The 18949-nt window shown below is 35.4% G+C and overlaps 1 protein-coding gene across 1 annotated transcript; it reads right to left on the reverse strand.

The window, feature by feature from the left end:
* Window positions 1-10904: 10904 nt before the first annotated feature.
* LOC6050512 (ovochymase-2) lies at window positions 10905-17140 on the reverse strand. Its single transcript, XM_038250858.1, has 6 exons — window positions 16459-17140; window positions 16106-16402; window positions 15858-16019; window positions 12121-12265; window positions 12028-12054; window positions 10905-11184 (listed from the first exon to the last, which is right to left on the reverse strand). The coding sequence occupies exons 1-6, from the start codon at window positions 17138-17140 to the stop codon at window positions 10905-10907; spliced, it is 1593 nt and encodes a 530-aa protein (XP_038106786.1).
* Window positions 17141-18949: the final 1809 nt, after the last annotated feature.

The raw sequence follows: 18949 nt of genomic DNA on the forward strand, positions 1-18949 counted from the left end.
TATACTTTTTTTATTTTTTTTGCCCCCTCGACTTTGGTCAGAGTCGAGGGACATAAACTTAAAAAAATATTTGCAACGGCCTTAGAAATAAAAAAAAATTATGCTATATTTTAAATTTTCGGAATTGAGCCGACTCAAAGATTTAAAAAAGTTTTTGTATAAGGTCGAGGAGTTGGGCCAAAAAAATATGAAAGTTGAAATAACAAGCCATAGTTCCAACATTTCATTGAGAAAAAAAATGCATTTTACAATAGTTCAGTTATTTTGCAATCATTAGATTTCAAAAAAATAAAAAAAATATAAGATTTGACGAAAATTAAAATTTGAGCAAAACAAAGTTTTGTGGCACTGTGCATCAAAAATTTTCAAAAAAAAATTAAAGATTTTTAAACAAACCCAAACATGTAAAAATGATTTTAAACTCAGGGGAATGCATTTAAAATTGATTTCAACTGATAGCTTTAAAATTTCCATTGAAATTTTGAATTTCCTTAAAAAAAAATTTGCCCCCTGATTTCGGGCAAATTTTGAAGGGGGAAAGGAAGGCAAAAACTTTTCAAAATATTTGTACCAGCCTCAATTTTTAATAGAGCATCTCAAAAAGCTTAAAAGTTTTATATTTTTAATAGATAGTTTTTGAGTTATCTTCAGTTGGAAAATGAGCTAAGTAGACTGGAAAAGATATGTTTCACAATTATACAACCTTGAGAAACTTTTTTTGAGAACCCAGCAGTCTGATCAACTAATTTTCTCTGCTCAGGTATCATATTTTAAACCATTGTTTTTTGCTCCAAAATGAAAGTTTATGATTTTGGAAATATTTTCATTGAAAATAGCTTGCGATTTCCGTTAAAACCTATTTTCGATCGATTTTTAGAACATCCCCTTCTTATGATATGAATTTTTCTATTTAAACGTGATCACAAATAATTTAAAACTAAAAAAGTTCCTAAAATTCGAATGCCACTGTGAATAAACAAACTGAGTATACAGAAGTTGGTGATTTGAGTTGGACAAACGATCCTGCCAGTTTCATTAAGATCGGAAATGGTCCGTGTTTGAAGTGGTCGATTTGGCATGGAAACCGCCAATGTTCACATGCACGTTATTTAGGAAAAGACTAACTTGGTAATATTTTTTTATCTCGGAACCAACAAATTTCAATTCTTTGAAATCGTCATTGTTGTGCGATTGTTGTTGCACGTGCATTTTGGGCCAATTTAATCAAGAACGCCGTTTTGTGCTGCTCTCAATGCCTCTTCATGACTTTCAAAATTTGATTTGAATCCTGAGATATTCAATAAAACCCGAAAAAACTCCATGTATGATATTACTCTATATATGAAAGAAATTTCAATCATGTGACACACCCTGAAAATTATTGTAATTGCGTTTGACACACGTATATGCCCGACTGGTAACCAAATTCAAAAACAAAAATATAAGCCGTGGTATTAACATTTGAATGAAAAAAAAGTATTTAAAATACATTTTACACTTGCCCAGTTATTTTGCAAGGATTAGTTTTCAAAATATCTAAGTATTAACGAGATTTTTTTTAGCCGAAAATGTATTTTTAGAGTTAGAGATTTTTAGTTGATAACACTTCTATTTCCATTAAAATTTCGAAGTTTTTTGAAAACATTTTGTTTTTCTCCCTGCATGAGAATATCATTTAATGACATGACAGCACTAGATAATGCAACAAAATATGTCTTTGAGCATGGTATGGACATTTTAAATTAGTAATGATATCAATATTAATCGTTGGGACCGTGGTGTAGGGGTAAGCGCGGTTGCCTCTCACCCAGCCGGCCTGGGTTCGAATCCAGAAGGTCCCGGTGGCACATTTTGAGACGAGATTTGTCTGATCACGCCTTCCATCGGACGGGGAAGTAAATGTTGGCCCCGGTCTAACCTAGAGATTAGGTCGATAGCTCAAACCAGGTGTAGGAGTCGTCTCCCTGGGTCCTGCCTCGGTGGAGTCGCTGGTAGGAAGTTGGACCAGGGTTGCCAGGTTGCCAGATAAATCTTAGAATGCCAGATTTTTTAAGTGTCAGCCAGAATAAAGATTCGTCCTTCTCAGTGCCAGATATTGACAGATTTTGCCAGATTTTTTACTTTATGCCCATTTTTTACAACTTTTTGATTAAAATGAAAGATTGTAATTGAAAATCAAAAATACTAGAATATGTTTTTCTTAAATAAAAAGTATATTCTACCTTTTTTAGGCCTTAAAAACATCTTCACCATTGAGATTTGTTAGATTTTCGTCTGCCAGATTTTTCCAGATTTTTGATCGATACTTTGCCAGATTTTGCAAATTTTGACCTGGTAACCCTGAGTTGGACTCACAATCCAAAGGTCGTCAGTTTGAATCCCGGAGTGGATGGAAGCTAAGGTGTAAAAAGAGGTTTGTAATTGTATCAAGCCTTCGGACACCTAGTTTCGAGTAGGAATTTCGCAATCGAGAATGCCAAGGCAATGCTGTAGAGCGAATAATTTGATTTTGATTTTTGATCAATAATAAGTAGACCTCATAGTCAATTTACCAAAACAAAACTCAAAGAAAATGTTTAAATCACGTCGACTTTTATTTTTGCCATGATTTTAGACCGCGGACATTACAAATCAGTCATTTTAGAGCTAAGCATGAAATTGTAATACAATAACATTCTACCTCACATGGAGCCCCAAAATTTACCTTTTCCTCGTATTTAATGTGCGCTTCAATTAAAAACCAAAACAAGTATCCATTTCGACCCAATTTCAGCTCATTCCTCTAATTCAGATGCATTCGCAACAACCACCAGACCCCTGAGCCCAGAATCCCAGATTGCGGAAATGTTTCGTTTAAATCCAACCAACCACCGCCGGCCATCGCTTATCGGTGGCATCGCCCTTTATCGGCCACAACCCGGCCGGATGACAACCCTCCAACCGGGTCGCCTGTGTTGACGTTGGAATGGATTTCCAGGCTGGGAATGATTTTTTGATTGAATCGGTTTCGACACTAACCACATTCAATCCATTAAAAAGGGCCTGGGACCATTTGGGGGGGCCAATTCTGATGGCCATCAAGCGGATGGGAACGATACCCAAACCGGTAGTTTATTTCGTGGTTTCTGCAAATTGGTCTCTGTTTGTGTCATCCGGGGGGAGCTTGACCAGTGTGGGTATGGGTGTGTTTATGCCAGGATGACCAGGAATGACACGTGCACGTGGTTGTTTTCTAAACGTCCTGTCCGCAACAGCAGCAGCAGTCAATCTGACCCCAGCCAGGACCAGGAGGTCCGGGTTAAATGAAATCCATTTGTGGGGGTTGTGATTAAAGCTTACATGATGGAGTCATAAATGTTAGCAGATAAGTACGGATTGTGGGTTTTGAAAACCACAAGAAATTTGAGCGAGTCCACGAACAGGGCATACCCCTTTGTATGGGACGTCGTTTGGACCTCACCAATCTGCCTGAAATTTTCAGGGGTTGTTTGTACATATAAAACTAGCATCTGGTCAAAATATGAGCACTCTAGGTCAACGGGAAGTGGGGCAAATCGGGACACAAAGTTTGAAGGTTCAAAAACGTCAAAATTCTTAAAAAGGCCATAACTTAGGCAAAATTCAATTTAATTTCAAAATTCAAAATGCATCTGAAAGGGCTTAAAAAATGCAACAAAATGCAGGGTAGAGCATCCCAATTGGTTATTTCTAAAGGGAGTTATTGGCATTTTAGTGAAAAAATAGCATAATTTTCAAACTCAAATAAAAAAGTGTTCCATCCAGATATCAACTCGGTTCGACCTGCAGCTTGTAGGGGACATCTTCGACTACCATCTGAGACTGAGAACGCTTTGGGTAATGCAGTTTAACATATTAAATAGACACTTTTACTTTTAGTGAATTTTTTTGTTGTAAATTTTTGCTCGGGGGACCCCTTAGATCCCATTTTTTGGTGATAATTTTATCATATTCGTGTTCCTGAGACAATTTCACAATAGAAACATGCATAAAAATGTTTGTTTTCATCCATTTTAACCCTTTAAAAAATGAAAGTAAAAAAAATCTTCGATTCACATTTATTGAAAATCAAGTTCGTTTCCAAGGATACTAGATGACGCCAGAAAAAAAGCAGCTTCTCATTTTTTTTTTAACTTTAATTTTTAAAAGGGTTAAAATGGATGAAAACAAACATTTTTATGCATGTTTCTATTGTGAAATTGTCTCAGAAACACGAATATGATAAAATTATCACCAAAAAATGGGATCTAAGGGGTCCCCCGAGCAAAAATTTACAACAAAAAAATTCACTGAAAGTAAAAGTGTCTATTTAATATGTTAAACTGCATTACCCAAAGCATTCTTAGCCTCAGATGGTAGTCCCAGATGTCCCCTACAAGCTGCAGGTCAAACCGAGTTGATATCTGGATGGAACACTTTTTTATTTGAGTTTGAAAATTATGCTATTTTTTCACTAAAATGCCAATAACTCCCTTTAGAAATAACCAATTGAGATGCTCTACCCTGCATTTTGTTGCATTTTTCAAGCCCTTTCAGATGCATTTTGAATTTTGAAATTAAATTGAATTTTGCCTAAGTTATAGCCTTTTTAAGAATTTTGACGTTTTTGAACCTTCAAACTTTGTGTCCCGATTTGCCCCACTTCCCGTTGACCTAGAGTGCTCATATTTTGACCAGATGCTAGTTTTATATGTACAAACAACCCCTGAAAATTTCAGGCAGATTGGTGAGGTCGATGCGAGATGGGTATGCTTTGCTCGTGGACTCGCTCTTAACGATATTAGCAGTATTGTAGATTTGATTACGAATTGATTAAAATCTAAAACAAAATTGGTGTTATGGATAGCCCCCAAATGTGTATGGAGACTTGTATGATCATGATCAATGTTTCATCCAAATGGAAAAAATACAATAAAAAGTCGATTTGCAAAAACGTACAAAATTGCTCAATTGTTATTCCGTTCAAGCAGTTGCCCTTTTTGCTCAGAGTAATGTTACCTTTGCTCTTATCGGTCCTGGAGTGCACGTGTCGAGGACGGTAAACAGCACAAAAAATGGCACGGATTTAGGAAAAACTATCCGACTCGTTTGTAACCCACCGATAACCACTTTGCGGTAGTGAATTATGGTCTGCCAGTGTGATAAATGCGAAACTGTTGCTTCCCCCTCTCGCTAGAGAGTTTGGGGAATTTGAAAAATTTGATAATGACATTGTATTATTTATTAGATTTAATGAACCGTCACACAGCATCTCGCTACTGGATGTTGGCCGCATAAAAGTGCATAAATTAGCCTCGATACTTTTTCGGTTCATTGAGCCTCCAGGGCCAGCCTGCCGAAGAACGAGTTCTGCCTGGCAGGGTACGCACTCGGGTTTTTTTCTCTTCATTCTGGGGTAGGAAATTTATCATCCCATTGAGTACATGCCGACATCGGGTAGTTTACCGTGAGTTGCATCAGAAGCAGCAGCAACATGAGGGAAAAGAAGATGCATGGCAAAAGATTTTTGTTTACTGTTTTAGCATGATAATTCATCGAACCACATACTTTTAATGAGTCTATTAGCATAATACCGCGCGCCGACATCGTAAATTGTGACCACGGTCGCGCTTCAACGGGAGCAGTTATTAGGCGGCGAGGGTAAAGGTAAAAGTGACTGATTTGCGTTGTGAAAAAAAAAGTTTTTTGATTGAAGGACTTGATTTGTTTAAACTTTAAACTAGCCTTTTTCTTATATTCGACTAATTATTTGTGCATTCCAAACTCAATTTTATATTCCTCGATAATCTAAAGTTCGATTATTCAAAAGTTTCAAACTTGATTCGAATAATCAATTCATGGAAAAAATATGTTTTCTCGTGTTTTTTTTATATTTTAAATCTTTGTTATCAAAATTGGGTTCAGTGACCCCATATTAGTAAATATCATAATTTTCTTATTGAAACAAAATTATTCGTGTAGATTAGGGTGACAATAAAAATAGAAAATTTTGGAAAATCTGAAGAGTTACTCCCTGGCTCGATTCTTTAGTCAATAATAAGTAACTGTGCCAATTTTGAGCCAAATCGGTCAAGGTTAAGGGGTCGCTTTTTATCATGGAAATTCGCAAAAATGTATGCAGAAAAACATCGTTTCAGTATTTTTCTGCCAGGTGGCGCGGATCTCACCCAAAATTGTCCAAGTGTGAGATTCTTGTAGGAAATGTAATTCCCAACAACTTTGCCGAAGGGTGCAAGAAGATCCAAGTTGATCCTTATGAGTTATTAGCAATGCGATGAAAAGAAATCGATTTATATACTTGACAGTATATGAGCATGTCTCTCAGATTTCAATCATTCAATTTTTTTGTATTTTTTAATCCGACTGAAACTTTTTTGGTGCCTTCGGTATGCCCAAAGAAGCCATTTTGCATCATTAGTTTGTCCATATAATTTTCCATACAAATTTGGCAGCTGTCCATACAAAAATGATGTATGAAAATTCAAAAATCTGTATCTTTTGAAGGAATTTTTTCATCTTTTTGGTGTCTTCGGCAAAGTTGTAGGTATGGATATGGACTACACTGGAAAAAAATGATACACGTTAAAATAAACTTGGTGATTTTTTTATTTAACTTTTTGTCACTAAAACTTGATTTGCAAAAAAACACTATTTTTATTTTTTTTTTTTCATTTTCTGATATGTTTTTTTTTGGAGGACCGTAAACTGGGGTAACTTTAATAGCCCGGGGTGACATTGATAGAAATTTGATCTGTCCAGTAATTTTGATACATCCAATGGAACAGTCAAATTTTTGCAATATGTTCGATAATAAGTTACACTTTAATGCTTACATACTCAAAATTTTCTAAAATGTTGAGATATTAATTTGATGGGCATTTCGAAAACCTATCAAAGTCATACCGGGCTATCAAAGTCACCCCAGTTTACGGGACATCAAATGTCAACTTTTCATACATTTCCAGGTTGTGCAAAAAATCTTTGACCGAGTTATGAATTTTTTAATCAATACTGATTTTTCAAAAAATCGAAATATTGGTCGCAAAAATTTTTAAGCTTAATTTTTTGATGTAAAATCAAATTTGCATTCAAAAAGTACTTAAGTTAAATTTTGATTAAGTGCAGTGTTTTCGAGTTTAAGCCATTTTTAGGTGACTTTTTTGAAAATAGTCGCAGTTTTTCCTTGTTTTAAAATTAGTGCCCATGTTTGCCCACCTTTGAAAAAAATATTTTTAAAAGGCTGAGAAAAATCTCGATATTTTGCTTTTTTGGACTTTGTTGATACGACCCTTAGTTGCTGAGATATTGCCATGCAATGGTTTAAAAACATGAAAATTGATGTTTTCCAAGTCTCACTCAAACAACCCACCATTTTCTAACGTCGATATTTCAGCAACTAATGGTTCGATTTACAATGTTAAAATATGAAACATTCGTGAAATTTTCCGATCCTTCCATTGGCCATTGAATTTTTAGGTTCATGAAAAAATAATTGCTGCTTCGTTTCTGGAGGCATTATTTAAATTCTTAAAAACATTTGCAACGATCTTTCTTTTCAGAACATTTTTTTACATTTGAAGCTAACAATAATTTTTTTTTCTTCTTATATTGCACATTTTTACTGTTTGGAATTTTGTTTCCTGGTGTCATTTTTCATTTAAATCTGAAAAATATGAATAAAGAATAAAACAAATTTCAATTTGATCTCTATTTTTAAATTAATTTCGAGCAAAATATTGATATTTAAAAAAAAAAGGAAATCCAATTGTTTTGTGAATAATATTTGAGTAATAAGTAATATTTGATGGCTAAAGCAAAGACAACATTTCAATATTTCCTAATATTTTTTTGTTGTAGGATGGGCAAATTTAATCATGTCTTACATTCATTAACCACAGCTTTTGGTCCTGAGACCTCCAAAACCGCATTTTGAGCTTTCACACAACCTTTTCAAATATTTTGAAATATGCGGTTTTTGCGAAAATCAACGAAAATAGCATTTTTTGGACCACCCTAACCCGTCGTAGGTCACCCTAATGGCCACAAAAATATGCTGTTTTCGTTGAAAAATGCTTAACCCTCTACTACCTAACCCCGCCTTTAGACGGGCTTCGATCTGAAAAATCGACAAAAATCAATTTTTCAACCAATTTTTGATCTTTGAAAAGCATTGGAAAGAAGAACTCTTCAAATTTTAGAAAATTTACGGAATGGAAGTTTAACTTGTTTTATGTGACTTTGCCAATGTTTTTAAAAATCTCATTTTTTTTGGGGTCAACTTTGGCTGTGTTTGTTACTAACATTTCCTATATTTTAAGTAAAAAGAAGTATGCAGTAATTTTTGTAGTATCCTAACATTTCCTATATTTTAAGTAAAATGAAGTATGCAGTAATTTTTGTAGTATCCCAGACTATGCCTCTACGCTTTTTTTTACAATTTAAATGATGATGGTGCCATTATATAGCAGAAAATGTGAAAAACAAGCAAAAAATATTGTAAAAGTGACTGTAAAAACGTAAAAAAATAGATAGGCAAAATGTAATTATGATAGGTGGTAGAATAGGCCAAACACTACCAAAAACAAACAAGATAAATGCAAATTAAAATACTAGAAATAAAACAAGAAAAACATAAAACAAGATAAGTAAAGTTTTTCGTAGAACAAAAAATGCTCAAAATGACCTCCTAAACACGGGAAAAAAAATTAAAAAAAATTGGGCAGTAGAGGGTTAATACAATACATATTTTTCAAGAAACTTTAGAGTTTTAAAAAAGTTCAGTTCTTCGATTATCTGAGACATTTAAAAAAATTAAAAAACACCATTTTTAAAAATAGTAGTTTATGCAACAAGCTGCAAAGAAATAATTTTTCAGCACTAGTCGTACATTTGTCTAACGAGGTTCACCGAGTTGGATAAATACGATGAGTGCTGAATAAGTCAAGTTTGGCAACATGTTCCATACAAAATTTATTGCAATTTCGAAAAACCCTCATTGAATTGAATTATACGTGAATTATACGTCAAATGTAAATGTATTTTGACAATTGACCGTTTAAATAAAACATATTCGACAGTTGTACTTTTCTTAACAAATGCTGAGTAGTTCAACTTTTCAGCATCCATTTCAGAGCAGAAAAGTAGGACCTGACAAACAAAAATTACGTTTTTGTTTGGGTTCTGGATAATAGAAATGAGTAACATGTCATATACACATGGTTTTATGAATTAAATAGTCCTTAAACCTTTTCTGTAAAATCATTTAATTTTATTCAATAAAGCACAAATGTAAAAAAAATTATGACAAAAAAAATGTGAAATTCGTGATGTGAGTTAAGTGTGATAGAAATTATGATCACATTATTCAACAATAGTTCAAAATATGACAAACCTTTAAAGTTAAATAAATTGGTTTTTTTAAAGGTCCTATAAGCTATTTTGATTTATGTTTATAGGACCTTTTTTTTAAAAAAAAACTTAAGAATTTGAAACCTTTCTTGTTCCTGCACATGAGCCACTTTTTCCGTCAGCGTTCGCCACCGTATCGATACCGCCCGAGCAGAACAGTTTAACCGAAAGTGTTATTGATGCATCTTAATAATGCTATAAATATGTCACGTCAATACTTTGGCCTCTTCTTCGCAGTGTGTGCGCTCCTTCGGTGGCGATGTTGTCTTTGCATTTTTATGGGCCACCGCCACCGCTGTGTGGGTCTCGTGGCGCAGGGGTAGCGGCTTCGGCTGCCGATCCCGATGATGCTATGAGACGCGGGTTCGATTCCCGCCTTATCCACTGAGCTTCTATCGGATGGTGAAGTAAAACGTCGGTCCCGGTTTCTCCTGTCTCGTCAGAGGCGCTGGAGCAGAAATCCCACGTTAGAGGAAGGCCATGCCCCGGGGGGCGTAGTGCCAATAGTTTAGTTTCGTTTTTCGCCACCGCTTGACGTTGGAGTTTGGGACGTGGTTGTGGTCGTGCTAGCTTTTCGCAGGTGCATTTTTGGTTCAATTTAGTAATTGACGTAATTTTATGTACTTTTCAAAGCTTTGTATACTCAAACTCAAACTTTTAAAACGCATTTTTCTTTAAACGTCAAAAAGCGACGTGCAACAAGAAAGCACGAACACAACAACTTGGAGAATTCTTTACGGCAGAATATGGAGATAGAGGTGCACGTGTAACTATCTGGAAGAAGAAGGCCAATAAGCTTATGCTGGTAATTTTTCTCTAGACTCCTCCACCTCCACCACGATATCGTTCCACTAGCGATGTATGGTATGCACTTTATCAAAACCATCGTAACTAAACTGTTAAAAAATGTGTTTGGAAGAACTTTTTCCAAGGTTGAGAAAAGTTGTGTTTTTTGTAAAACGTCAAAAATTTTATTTTGAAATAACACAAAATTTTATGAATGAGAATACCATTTTTAAGTCAACTTTTTATTCTTTTTAACTGTTTACAGTTGTAATGCAAATTGCCGTACTGTTCTACTCCAGGACGCTTCCCGGGATGACACTGGACTGTGGTTGCGGCGGTGGTGCTGAGCAAGCATGTTGTAAAATGCCAGTCCAGGCGTCATTATTATTCATACTCATTTATCGCTTTGTACCGGCGCGACAGTAATAAAGTCATAAAGTGGGGAAGCTGGAGGAATATGTTTTAAGGTGTGCGGTCCAGTGTAGAGAAGTGCAGGACATACTGATGGTCATGATGGGGTGAGACTGGGTCGTATAAATATGCAGAAATTTGTATGGCCCAATAATGGGGAGATATCCGTTGAACAAATACTCAATAAAAATGATTATGTATTGAAATTTTATTGAAACTTTCTGATGAACTTTAATTTCACAACCAACAATCAAACAAATCTCAGCAATGAAGATATTTTATCAATCGTCATCCTTCCAAACAATGCCCTCGATCCACGGGATGAACTTGTACAGCTTTATGAACCGAATCCTGGCACACGTGCTGTTCACAACCAGCCCGGCCAAGTGGAGGAATCCGTCCGCGGGAACCATAATAGACGGGGCCAGCAGTTGATCAAAACAATTCACCGACTCCATTAGTGGCGACGGCGGCGTTGGCTGTTTTGCCACGTCCACCGCCGAGTAGAGAATGATTTTCGCCAAATCGAGCTCCTCCCGGCTCCACAAGGAGCGGTCGTGGCTGAATGGTTACGATGTTCGCTTTATAAGCGAATGGTTCTGGGTTCGATACCCATCTGCTCCCAACGAGAAAGTTCTGGTCTCATTAAAATTTGGAATTAATGGAAAATCATGAAAAAGCTCACGGCGGGGTTCGATCCCCTGTCCTTAGGATTGGCAAGCAAAAATGCTTTCCACTTAACCGTGGAGCCATTGGTAGCTTGAGGAGGAATTAGACTGGTATAGTTGAATCCAAGAATCGGACAAAGAATCAAAATTGAATGCAAGTTGAACATCAGAACTCAAACAAGATTGCATGCAAGATTGCAAGCGCAGTTGAAATTGAATCTAAAAATACCTCGCTATAAATAGCCTGGGCGACTGATAGAATTCATCCAATAAGAGATGAGAAGAATTGAAAGCTTTCCCATTAGAAATGAGAACACATGAAGAATTCGAACAACAATGCAAACGGTCGTTACCACTCGCCTAGGGTGGCTCCTCAGACCACTCACCTTCCCAAAAAAAAACCGTCCAACTCCAAGCGAAACTTACTTGAGGATACCGTGGAGATTTTCCCTTAATACTCTTAAAAAAGTGGAGCATCAACACTTCCCGTCTTCCAAATCCCCTTTCCTTGTCCCTGGTGCGCGGTGGAGATGGGAGCGGCCGGCAATGGACGGCTGCCATGGTGGTGAGAATCTAGTTCAGGTGGAATTGGTTCTATTCCCAATTATCGATTCCTAGGCAACTTGACTTAGACAATCATCACATCACATGGCGAAAATCCAGTCTGCAATCCGCTAAAATCACCGTCTCCTAGCGAAGCGAAGCGAAGCGAAAATCGAGCTCCTCCCGGCTCCACAGGCACACAAGCTGCTGGCTAGGGATTCTGGAAAGCAAAAGAAGAAACATAAAATCGATAAAAAGTGGTAGCTACACATGCGGATTGCCATACGATACGTTTCTTTCCAGCTCAATTAGTGCGAGGTTGTTTTCGGTCGGGCTGGCGATGAACTTGGGATGTTGATGAAAATTCCGAATCCCGTACCGGAGCGTACGACCTTCCGTTTCGATAATAACGAATTGCTCTGGGCAGGCTTCTGCGGAAGGAATTGGGGGAGGAAATAAATTCGATTTATTATGTTCCCGGCTGACAGCGGCCGGGTACACCCAAACGAAGGAGCTGTGACATTCGGTGACGAAGTTATTGAGTATTTCGTCGCCGTCGTGCTAACTAGTCGTACATGCATTTTGGGCCAAATTAAGTTAAGAACGCCATTTTGTGCAGCTCACAATGCCTCACCTATTGACCTTCACAGATCCCCAAAATTCGATTTCAATCCTGAGATATTTATTTCGTATTCAACGAAATCCGAAAAAACTCCGTGCACTTTTGTCACTTTACATATGAAAGTAGTTTCAATCTTGTCGTGCTATCTTGACACAGCCTGAAAATTGATGTAAGTGCGACAACTGGCCAAAGGGATTTCCGGTCAGAACGCGTTCGACACAAGTACAAGCCCCGTTACCGTAAACATTTGTAATTATAACTCGGGACTCCAGCAACCAAACTCAACCAAACGTCAAGACAATTCACAGAATGGTCAACCAAACAAAACGTGTTTGTTATTGTTTAAATATTATTCAAGGTCAAACATTAAAACGCGTTTATCTCAGAACGTCGACATGGTAGGTGCGACAAGATAGCACGACGACGTCGATTTGTTAGTGAGTCATTCTCCACCAACTCACACAGCAGTTGCTCCAATATCTCTTCGATTTGCGTGGAACTATGTCCTAAGGGGCAACTTTTTTCCCTGATCACTAGGGTGCCCAGAAAAAATGACCCCCTGCTCCACAAGCGGAAAACGGTTTTTTGGGTATTTTAAGTTGGTGAAAAAAATGTTTTTCATACAAAAATGACTTTTTTAAATCGCTAATAACTGTTCAGGATCGAGTTTTACAGCTTTGGTATGTTCTAAAAAGTTGTAGAGCATTAAATTTCCAATAAGAATCTCACTTTTGGGAATATTTTGGTGAAAGTAGCGCAACGTGCAGACCAAACCGTAAGAAAATTGGGTTTTTTCATACATTTTTTCGATTTTCCCCATACAAACTTCACCTTCGAGTATCAATGGGTAAATGTTGACCGATTTTGCTCATATTTGTCCCACAGTCCTAAAATAGCTCAAGGAACAATATTCAGCTTGTGGAGCGAGGTTTTGAGAAAAAGTCCCATATTCTGGGCACCCTACTGATCACGAATCCGAGGTCCGTTTTTTTGATATCTCGTGACGGAGGGGCGGTACGACCCCTTTCATGTTTTAACATGTCAAAAAAGAGGTGTTTTTTTTCAATAATTTGCAGCCTGCAAAGTTGATGAGATGGAAATTTTGTGTCAATGGGGCTTTTATGTAAAATTGAACAGCCGATTTGATGGCGTACTCGAAATTCCAAAAATACGAAATTTTCATCAAAAATAAAGTTTTAAAAACCCTGGTATTTTTTTCAACTGTATTTTTTTTTGGATCATGTCAATTTTAGAGAAATTTAATGAACTTTTCAAATCTTCATTAACCCAGAAGGGTTATTTTTTTATTCAGAACGATTTTTTTCATTTTAAAATATTGTTTTTTTCTTCTAACTTTGCAGGGTTATTTTTCATAGCGTAACAATGTTCTACAAAGTTGTAGAGCAGACAATTAAAAAAAAAAAAAAAGTTGAAGTGAGTAGAACATTATTGCACTTTAAAAAAGAACCCTGCAATGTTAGAAAAAACACGAAATTTTACAACGAAAATTTTTGTTCTAGATGAAAAAAATACGCTTCTGGGTTAACGTAGATTCGAAAAGTACATTAAAATTTCTATTAAAATTATATGTTTCAACAATTTTACAGTTGAATAACGGAAAATGGCAGAGTTTTTAAAACTTTTGTTTTGTATTTTTTTCTATGAGAAATACATTTTTTGGAATTTCAAGTACGCCATCCAATCAGCCGTTTAATTTTACATATGAGATACGAGATACAAAAAAACGAACCTTGGATTCGTGATCAGGGACAAAAGTCCTTTAGGGCAAAGTTTCACGTTAATCGAAAAGGGGTCGGGGCAACTTTTCCCGATTTCGAGTGAGTTGATAAAGAATTACCCTAGTATATTGTAACGAGCCTTAAGTTTGTTGAAAAAAATGAGAATAGAATTAAACAATTATAGTTAATGTTCTGAAGTTTCAAAATTTTAAAGTTTTAAAGTTTTAAAGTTTTAAAGTTTTAAAGTTTTAAAGTTTTAAAGTTTTAAAGTTTTAAAGTTTTAAAGTTTTAAAGTTTTAAAGTTTTAAAGTTTTAAAGTTTTAAAGTTTTAAAGTTTTAAAGTTTTAAAGTTTTAAAGTTTTTTTAAAGTTTTAAAGTTTTAAAGTTTTAAAGTTTTAAAGTTTTAAAGTTTTAAAGTTTTAAAGTTTTAAAGTTTTAAAGTTTTAAAGTTTTAAAGTTTTAAAGTTTTAAAGTTTTAAAGTTTTAAAGTTTTAAAGTTTTAAAGTTTTAAAGTTTTAAAGTTTTAAAGTTTTAAAGTTTTAAAGTTTTAAAGTTTTAAAGTTTTAAAGTTTTAAAGTTTTAAAGTTTTAAAGTTTTAAAGTTTTAAAGTTTTAAAGTTTTAAAGTTTTAAAGTTTTAAAGTTTTAAAGTTTTAAAGTTTTAAAGTTTTAAAGTTTTAAAGTTTTAAAGTTTTAAAGTTTTAAAGTTTTAAAAGTTTTAAAGTTTTAAAGTTTTAAAGTTTAAAGTTTTAAAGTTTTAAAGTTTTAAAGTTTTAAAAGTTTTAAAGTTTTAAAGTTTTAAAGTTTTAAAGTTTTAAAGTTTTAAAGTTTTAAAGTTTTAAAGTTTTAAAGTTTTAAAGTTTTAAAGTTTTAAAGTTTTAAAGTTTTAAAGTTTAAAGTTTTAAAGTTTTAAAGTTTTAAAGTTTTAAAGTTTTAAAGTTTTAAAGTTTTAAAGTTTTAAAGTTTTAAAGTTTTAAAGTTTTAAAGTTTTAAAGTTTTAAAGTTTTAAAGTTTTAAAGTTTAAAGTTTTAAAGTTTTAAAGTTTTAAAGTTTTAAAGTTTTAAAGTTTTAAAGTTTTAAAGTTTTAAAGTTTTAAAGTTTTAAAGTTTTAAAGTTTTAAAGTTTTAAAGTTTTAAAGTTTTAAAGTTTTAAAGTTTTAAAGTTTTAAAGTTTTAAAGTTTTAAAGTTTTAAAGTTTTAAAGTTTTAAAGTTTTAAAGTTTTAAAGTTTTAAAGTTTTAAAGTTTTAAAGTTTTAAAGTTTTAAAGTTTTAAAGTTTTAAAGTTTTAAAGTTTTAAAGTTTTAAAGTTTTAAAGTTTTAAAGTTTTAAAGTTTTAAAGTTTTAAAGTTTTAAAGTTTTTTTTTAAGTTTTAAAGTTTTAAAGTTTTAAAGTTTTAAAGTTTTAAAGTTTTAAAGTTTTAAAGTTTTAAAGTTTTAAAGTTTTAAAGTTTTAAAGTTTTAAGGTTTTAAAGTTTTAAAGTTTTAAAGTTTTAAAGTTTTAAAGTTTTAAAGTTTTAAAGTTTTAAAGTTTGTTATGAAGAACTTTATTTTTGTCGGAGAACGTTTCGTTTGGGTGTACGCCGATATCCATATATCACCCACAGAGAATCCCCGGACACACCTGAGCGGTTCATTTCGGTGGAGAAATTCCGAGCCGAGTGACGACGACTGGCAAGACGACAGTCTGCCGTTGAGATTAGAAAGTGCTCACTTATCAATACGGCGAAACAATCAATCACACGCATGAATGGAGTCTCCCTCGCAACGAACGCCAGATAGGACAAATCCTGGCCCGTACCGCCGGAACCGTTCCGATACTGGGCACATTCTGCGGGGTTGGGGAAGAGGATGAAAAATTAGAAATCTTTCATTGATACTGGCGAATAATCGGATGGCAGATGATTAATTCAATACTTTTTGTGTTGATGCTTTGTGTCGCTGAGAAGGACTCGGAAGAGGGATAATCATTCTTCGTGACGTTTCCGTTGTCTGTGGAAGATTCAATTGGTACAAAACGGTTTGCATTAGCAACTTTTTCAATCCATTCCACGTATCTGGGCAAGTTGACGAATCCGGCGTAGCTTTTGGGATTGCACAACGTTACGGTAGACTCCCTTAATCCGGTGAATGAAATGATTCCTCGTGCGATCCACGTTCCATTTATGTTCACTACGAATGCTCCTCCACTGTCACCGTTGCAGACGTTGGTTCCTGTCCAAAATAACCTCGTTTAGTCTCTAACCTTAAACCGCTTACCGCATCTTTACCATTGTCAAGTCCCGCACAGAACATCCCATCAAACAAAACCGGCGCAAACACGTCCCTATCCTTCTCCAAACAATCCAAATAGCTGACCATGGGTAGCCTCGCGGACTTCAGCGAGTTCGCCAACACGTCATACTCCGTCAGTCCCCAACCAGAAACAGTTCCAACCAGGTCAAGCCCCGTCCCAAACTCCCCCACGTTCCACAAACAAACCGGCTGAACAAACCTGGTGAACTCCACCACAGTCTGCAGCATCAGAACCGCCACGTCGTGCCGATACGAACTACCCTCATACTCCTCGTGTCGATAAACCCTCTCAACGCGATGTTCCTGTCCATCCCTCGACATCGCCAACAGCTCATGAACCCCCAACCTCACCAACAGCGCTTCCGGAACCATCTGGTACCCATTCGGAGCCGTTACGCAGTGAGCAGCCGTTACGACAACGCGGTCACTCACCAGGAATCCTCCGCAGATATACTCACTGCCGAGCAGCTGGCGTCGGTACAGAGCGGCGTGCCACGGAAATTGCCCTGGCCAGGTGGACTGCCCTGCGGTGATCACTCCGATCGAGTTGGCCGGACGTTGGCCGCAGCGGAAGAGAAGGTCGGTGGCTTTTGGTTGGAGGGCAGCGGCGATGACGGGAAGGAGAAGCTGCAAGGGAAGTATTGCGAAGTTGGTCATCTTGTCAGGGTTAACTGCGCGAGCTAGACACTGAACTTGACGAGATTACGGAGTGGACTGGTGCGAAGGACAACTTGTGAGATTAACGCATGTTGTTGTTTTTGATAATCGCGTAGATGTAATTGATTGATTGTGCGTACGGATGTGGAATTTCCATGTAAAAGTTTGTTTACATTACAGCATGTGATAACAAAGTAACAATACAGCCCAGATTCGGTTTTTCTATGCCTCGGATATCCAAAGTTTGATTATTCAAAGTTCGATTATCCGATTATGGGTCTTCGGATAATCGAATTACGTTCTTGTTGTTCTTGTTGTTTTTGTTGTTCTTGTTGTTCTTGTTGTTCTTGTTGTTCTTGTTGTTCTTGTTGTTCTTGTTGTTCTTGTTGTTCTTGTTGTTCTTGTTGTTCTTGTTGTTCTTGTTGTTCTTGTTGTTCTTGTTGTTCTTGTTGTTCTTGTTGTTCTTGTTGTTCTTGTTGTTCTTGTTGTTCTTGTTGTTCTTGTTGTTCTTGTTGTTCTTGTTGTTCTTGTTGTTCTTGTTGTTCTTGTTGTTCTTGTTGTTCTTGTTGTTCTTGTTGTTCTTGTTGTTCTTGTTGTTCTTGTTGTTCTTGTTGTTCTTGTTGTTCTTGTTGTTTGTGTTGTTCTTATTGTTCTTGTTGTTCTTGTTGTTCTTGTCGTTCTTGTTGTTCGTGTTGTTCGTGTTGTTTGTGTTGTTCTTATTGTTCTTGTTGTTCTTGTTGTTCTTGTTGTTCTTGTTGTTCTTGTTGTTCTTGTTGTTCTTGTTGTTCTTGTTGTTCTTGTCGTTCTTGTTGTTCTTGTTGGTTTTGTTGTTTTTGTTGTTCTTGTTGTTTTTGTTGTTCTTGTTGTTCTTGTTGTTCTTGTTGTTCTTGTTGTTCTTGTTGTTCTTGTTGTTCTTGTTGTTCTTGTTGTTCTTGTTGTTCTTGTTGTTCTTGTTGTTCTTGTTGTTCTTGTTGTTCTTGCTATTCTTGTTATTCTTGTTGTTCTTGCTACAAAAACAAAAACTAATCGAATTACGTTCTTGTTGTTCTTGTTGTTTTTGTTGTTCTTGTTGTTCTTGTTGTTCTTGTTGTTCTTGTTGTTCTTGTTGTTCTTGTTGTTCTTGTTGTTTTTGTTGTTCTTGTTGTTCTTGTTGTTCTTGTTGTTCTTGTTGTTCTTGTTGTTCTTGTTGTTCTTGTTGTTCTTGTTGTTCTTGTTGTTCTTGTTGTTCTTGTTGCTCTTGTTGTTCTTGTTGTTCTTGTTGTTCGTGTTGTTCGTGTTGTTTGTGTTGTTCTTGTTGTTCTTGTTGTTCTTGTTGTTCTTGTTGCTCTTGTTGTTCTTGTTGCTCTTGTTGTTCTTGTTATTCTTGTTGTTCTTGTTGTTCTTGTTGTTCTTGTTGTTCTTGTTGCTCTTGTTGTTCTTGTTGCTCTTGTTGTTCTTGTTATTCTTGTTGTTCTTGTTGTTCTTGTTGTTCTTGTTACAAAAACAAAAACTTTGTATATAATTTGTACCAGCCTTATTAAATACTGAAAATTTGTTAAAATCTCGTATTTTTTTCTAAAATACTCAAATTTTAATGTTGCGCAATATGGATATCAAACGATTAAAAATTTTGCCTGTTTATTTACTGTTTTAGAGTTTTTTTGAATGAAAATTTTAACATAACAGCGTATTTTCTTGAAAGTACTCCATTCAAAATTTCGAATTGTTCGATACCCAAATTGCAAATAATTTTTGTTTTAGTATTTTCAAAAAAAAACTATATTTTGGGAAAATTTTAGTACTTTCCCTTAAAAAAAATCTAAAACAGTG

The sequence above is a fragment of the Culex quinquefasciatus genome, chromosome 2, assembly GCF_015732765.1.
Source record: "Culex quinquefasciatus strain JHB chromosome 2, VPISU_Cqui_1.0_pri_paternal, whole genome shotgun sequence".
NCBI classification, from domain to species: domain Eukaryota; kingdom Metazoa; phylum Arthropoda; class Insecta; order Diptera; family Culicidae; genus Culex; species Culex quinquefasciatus.

Coding starts and splice junctions, on each gene's coding strand:
- LOC6050512 (XM_038250858.1), bottom strand. CDS start 17,140: ATGACCAACTTCGCAATACTTCCCTTGCAGCTTCTCCTTCCCGTCATC. Junction 16,020..16,105: donor ACAAAGCATCAACACAAAAA/GTATTGAATTAA, acceptor CCAACCCCGCAG/AATGTGCCCAGTATCGGAAC. Junction 12,055..12,120: donor GAGCTGGAAAGAAACGTATC/GTATGGCAATCC, acceptor TTTGCTTTCCAG/AATCCCTAGCCAGCAGCTTG.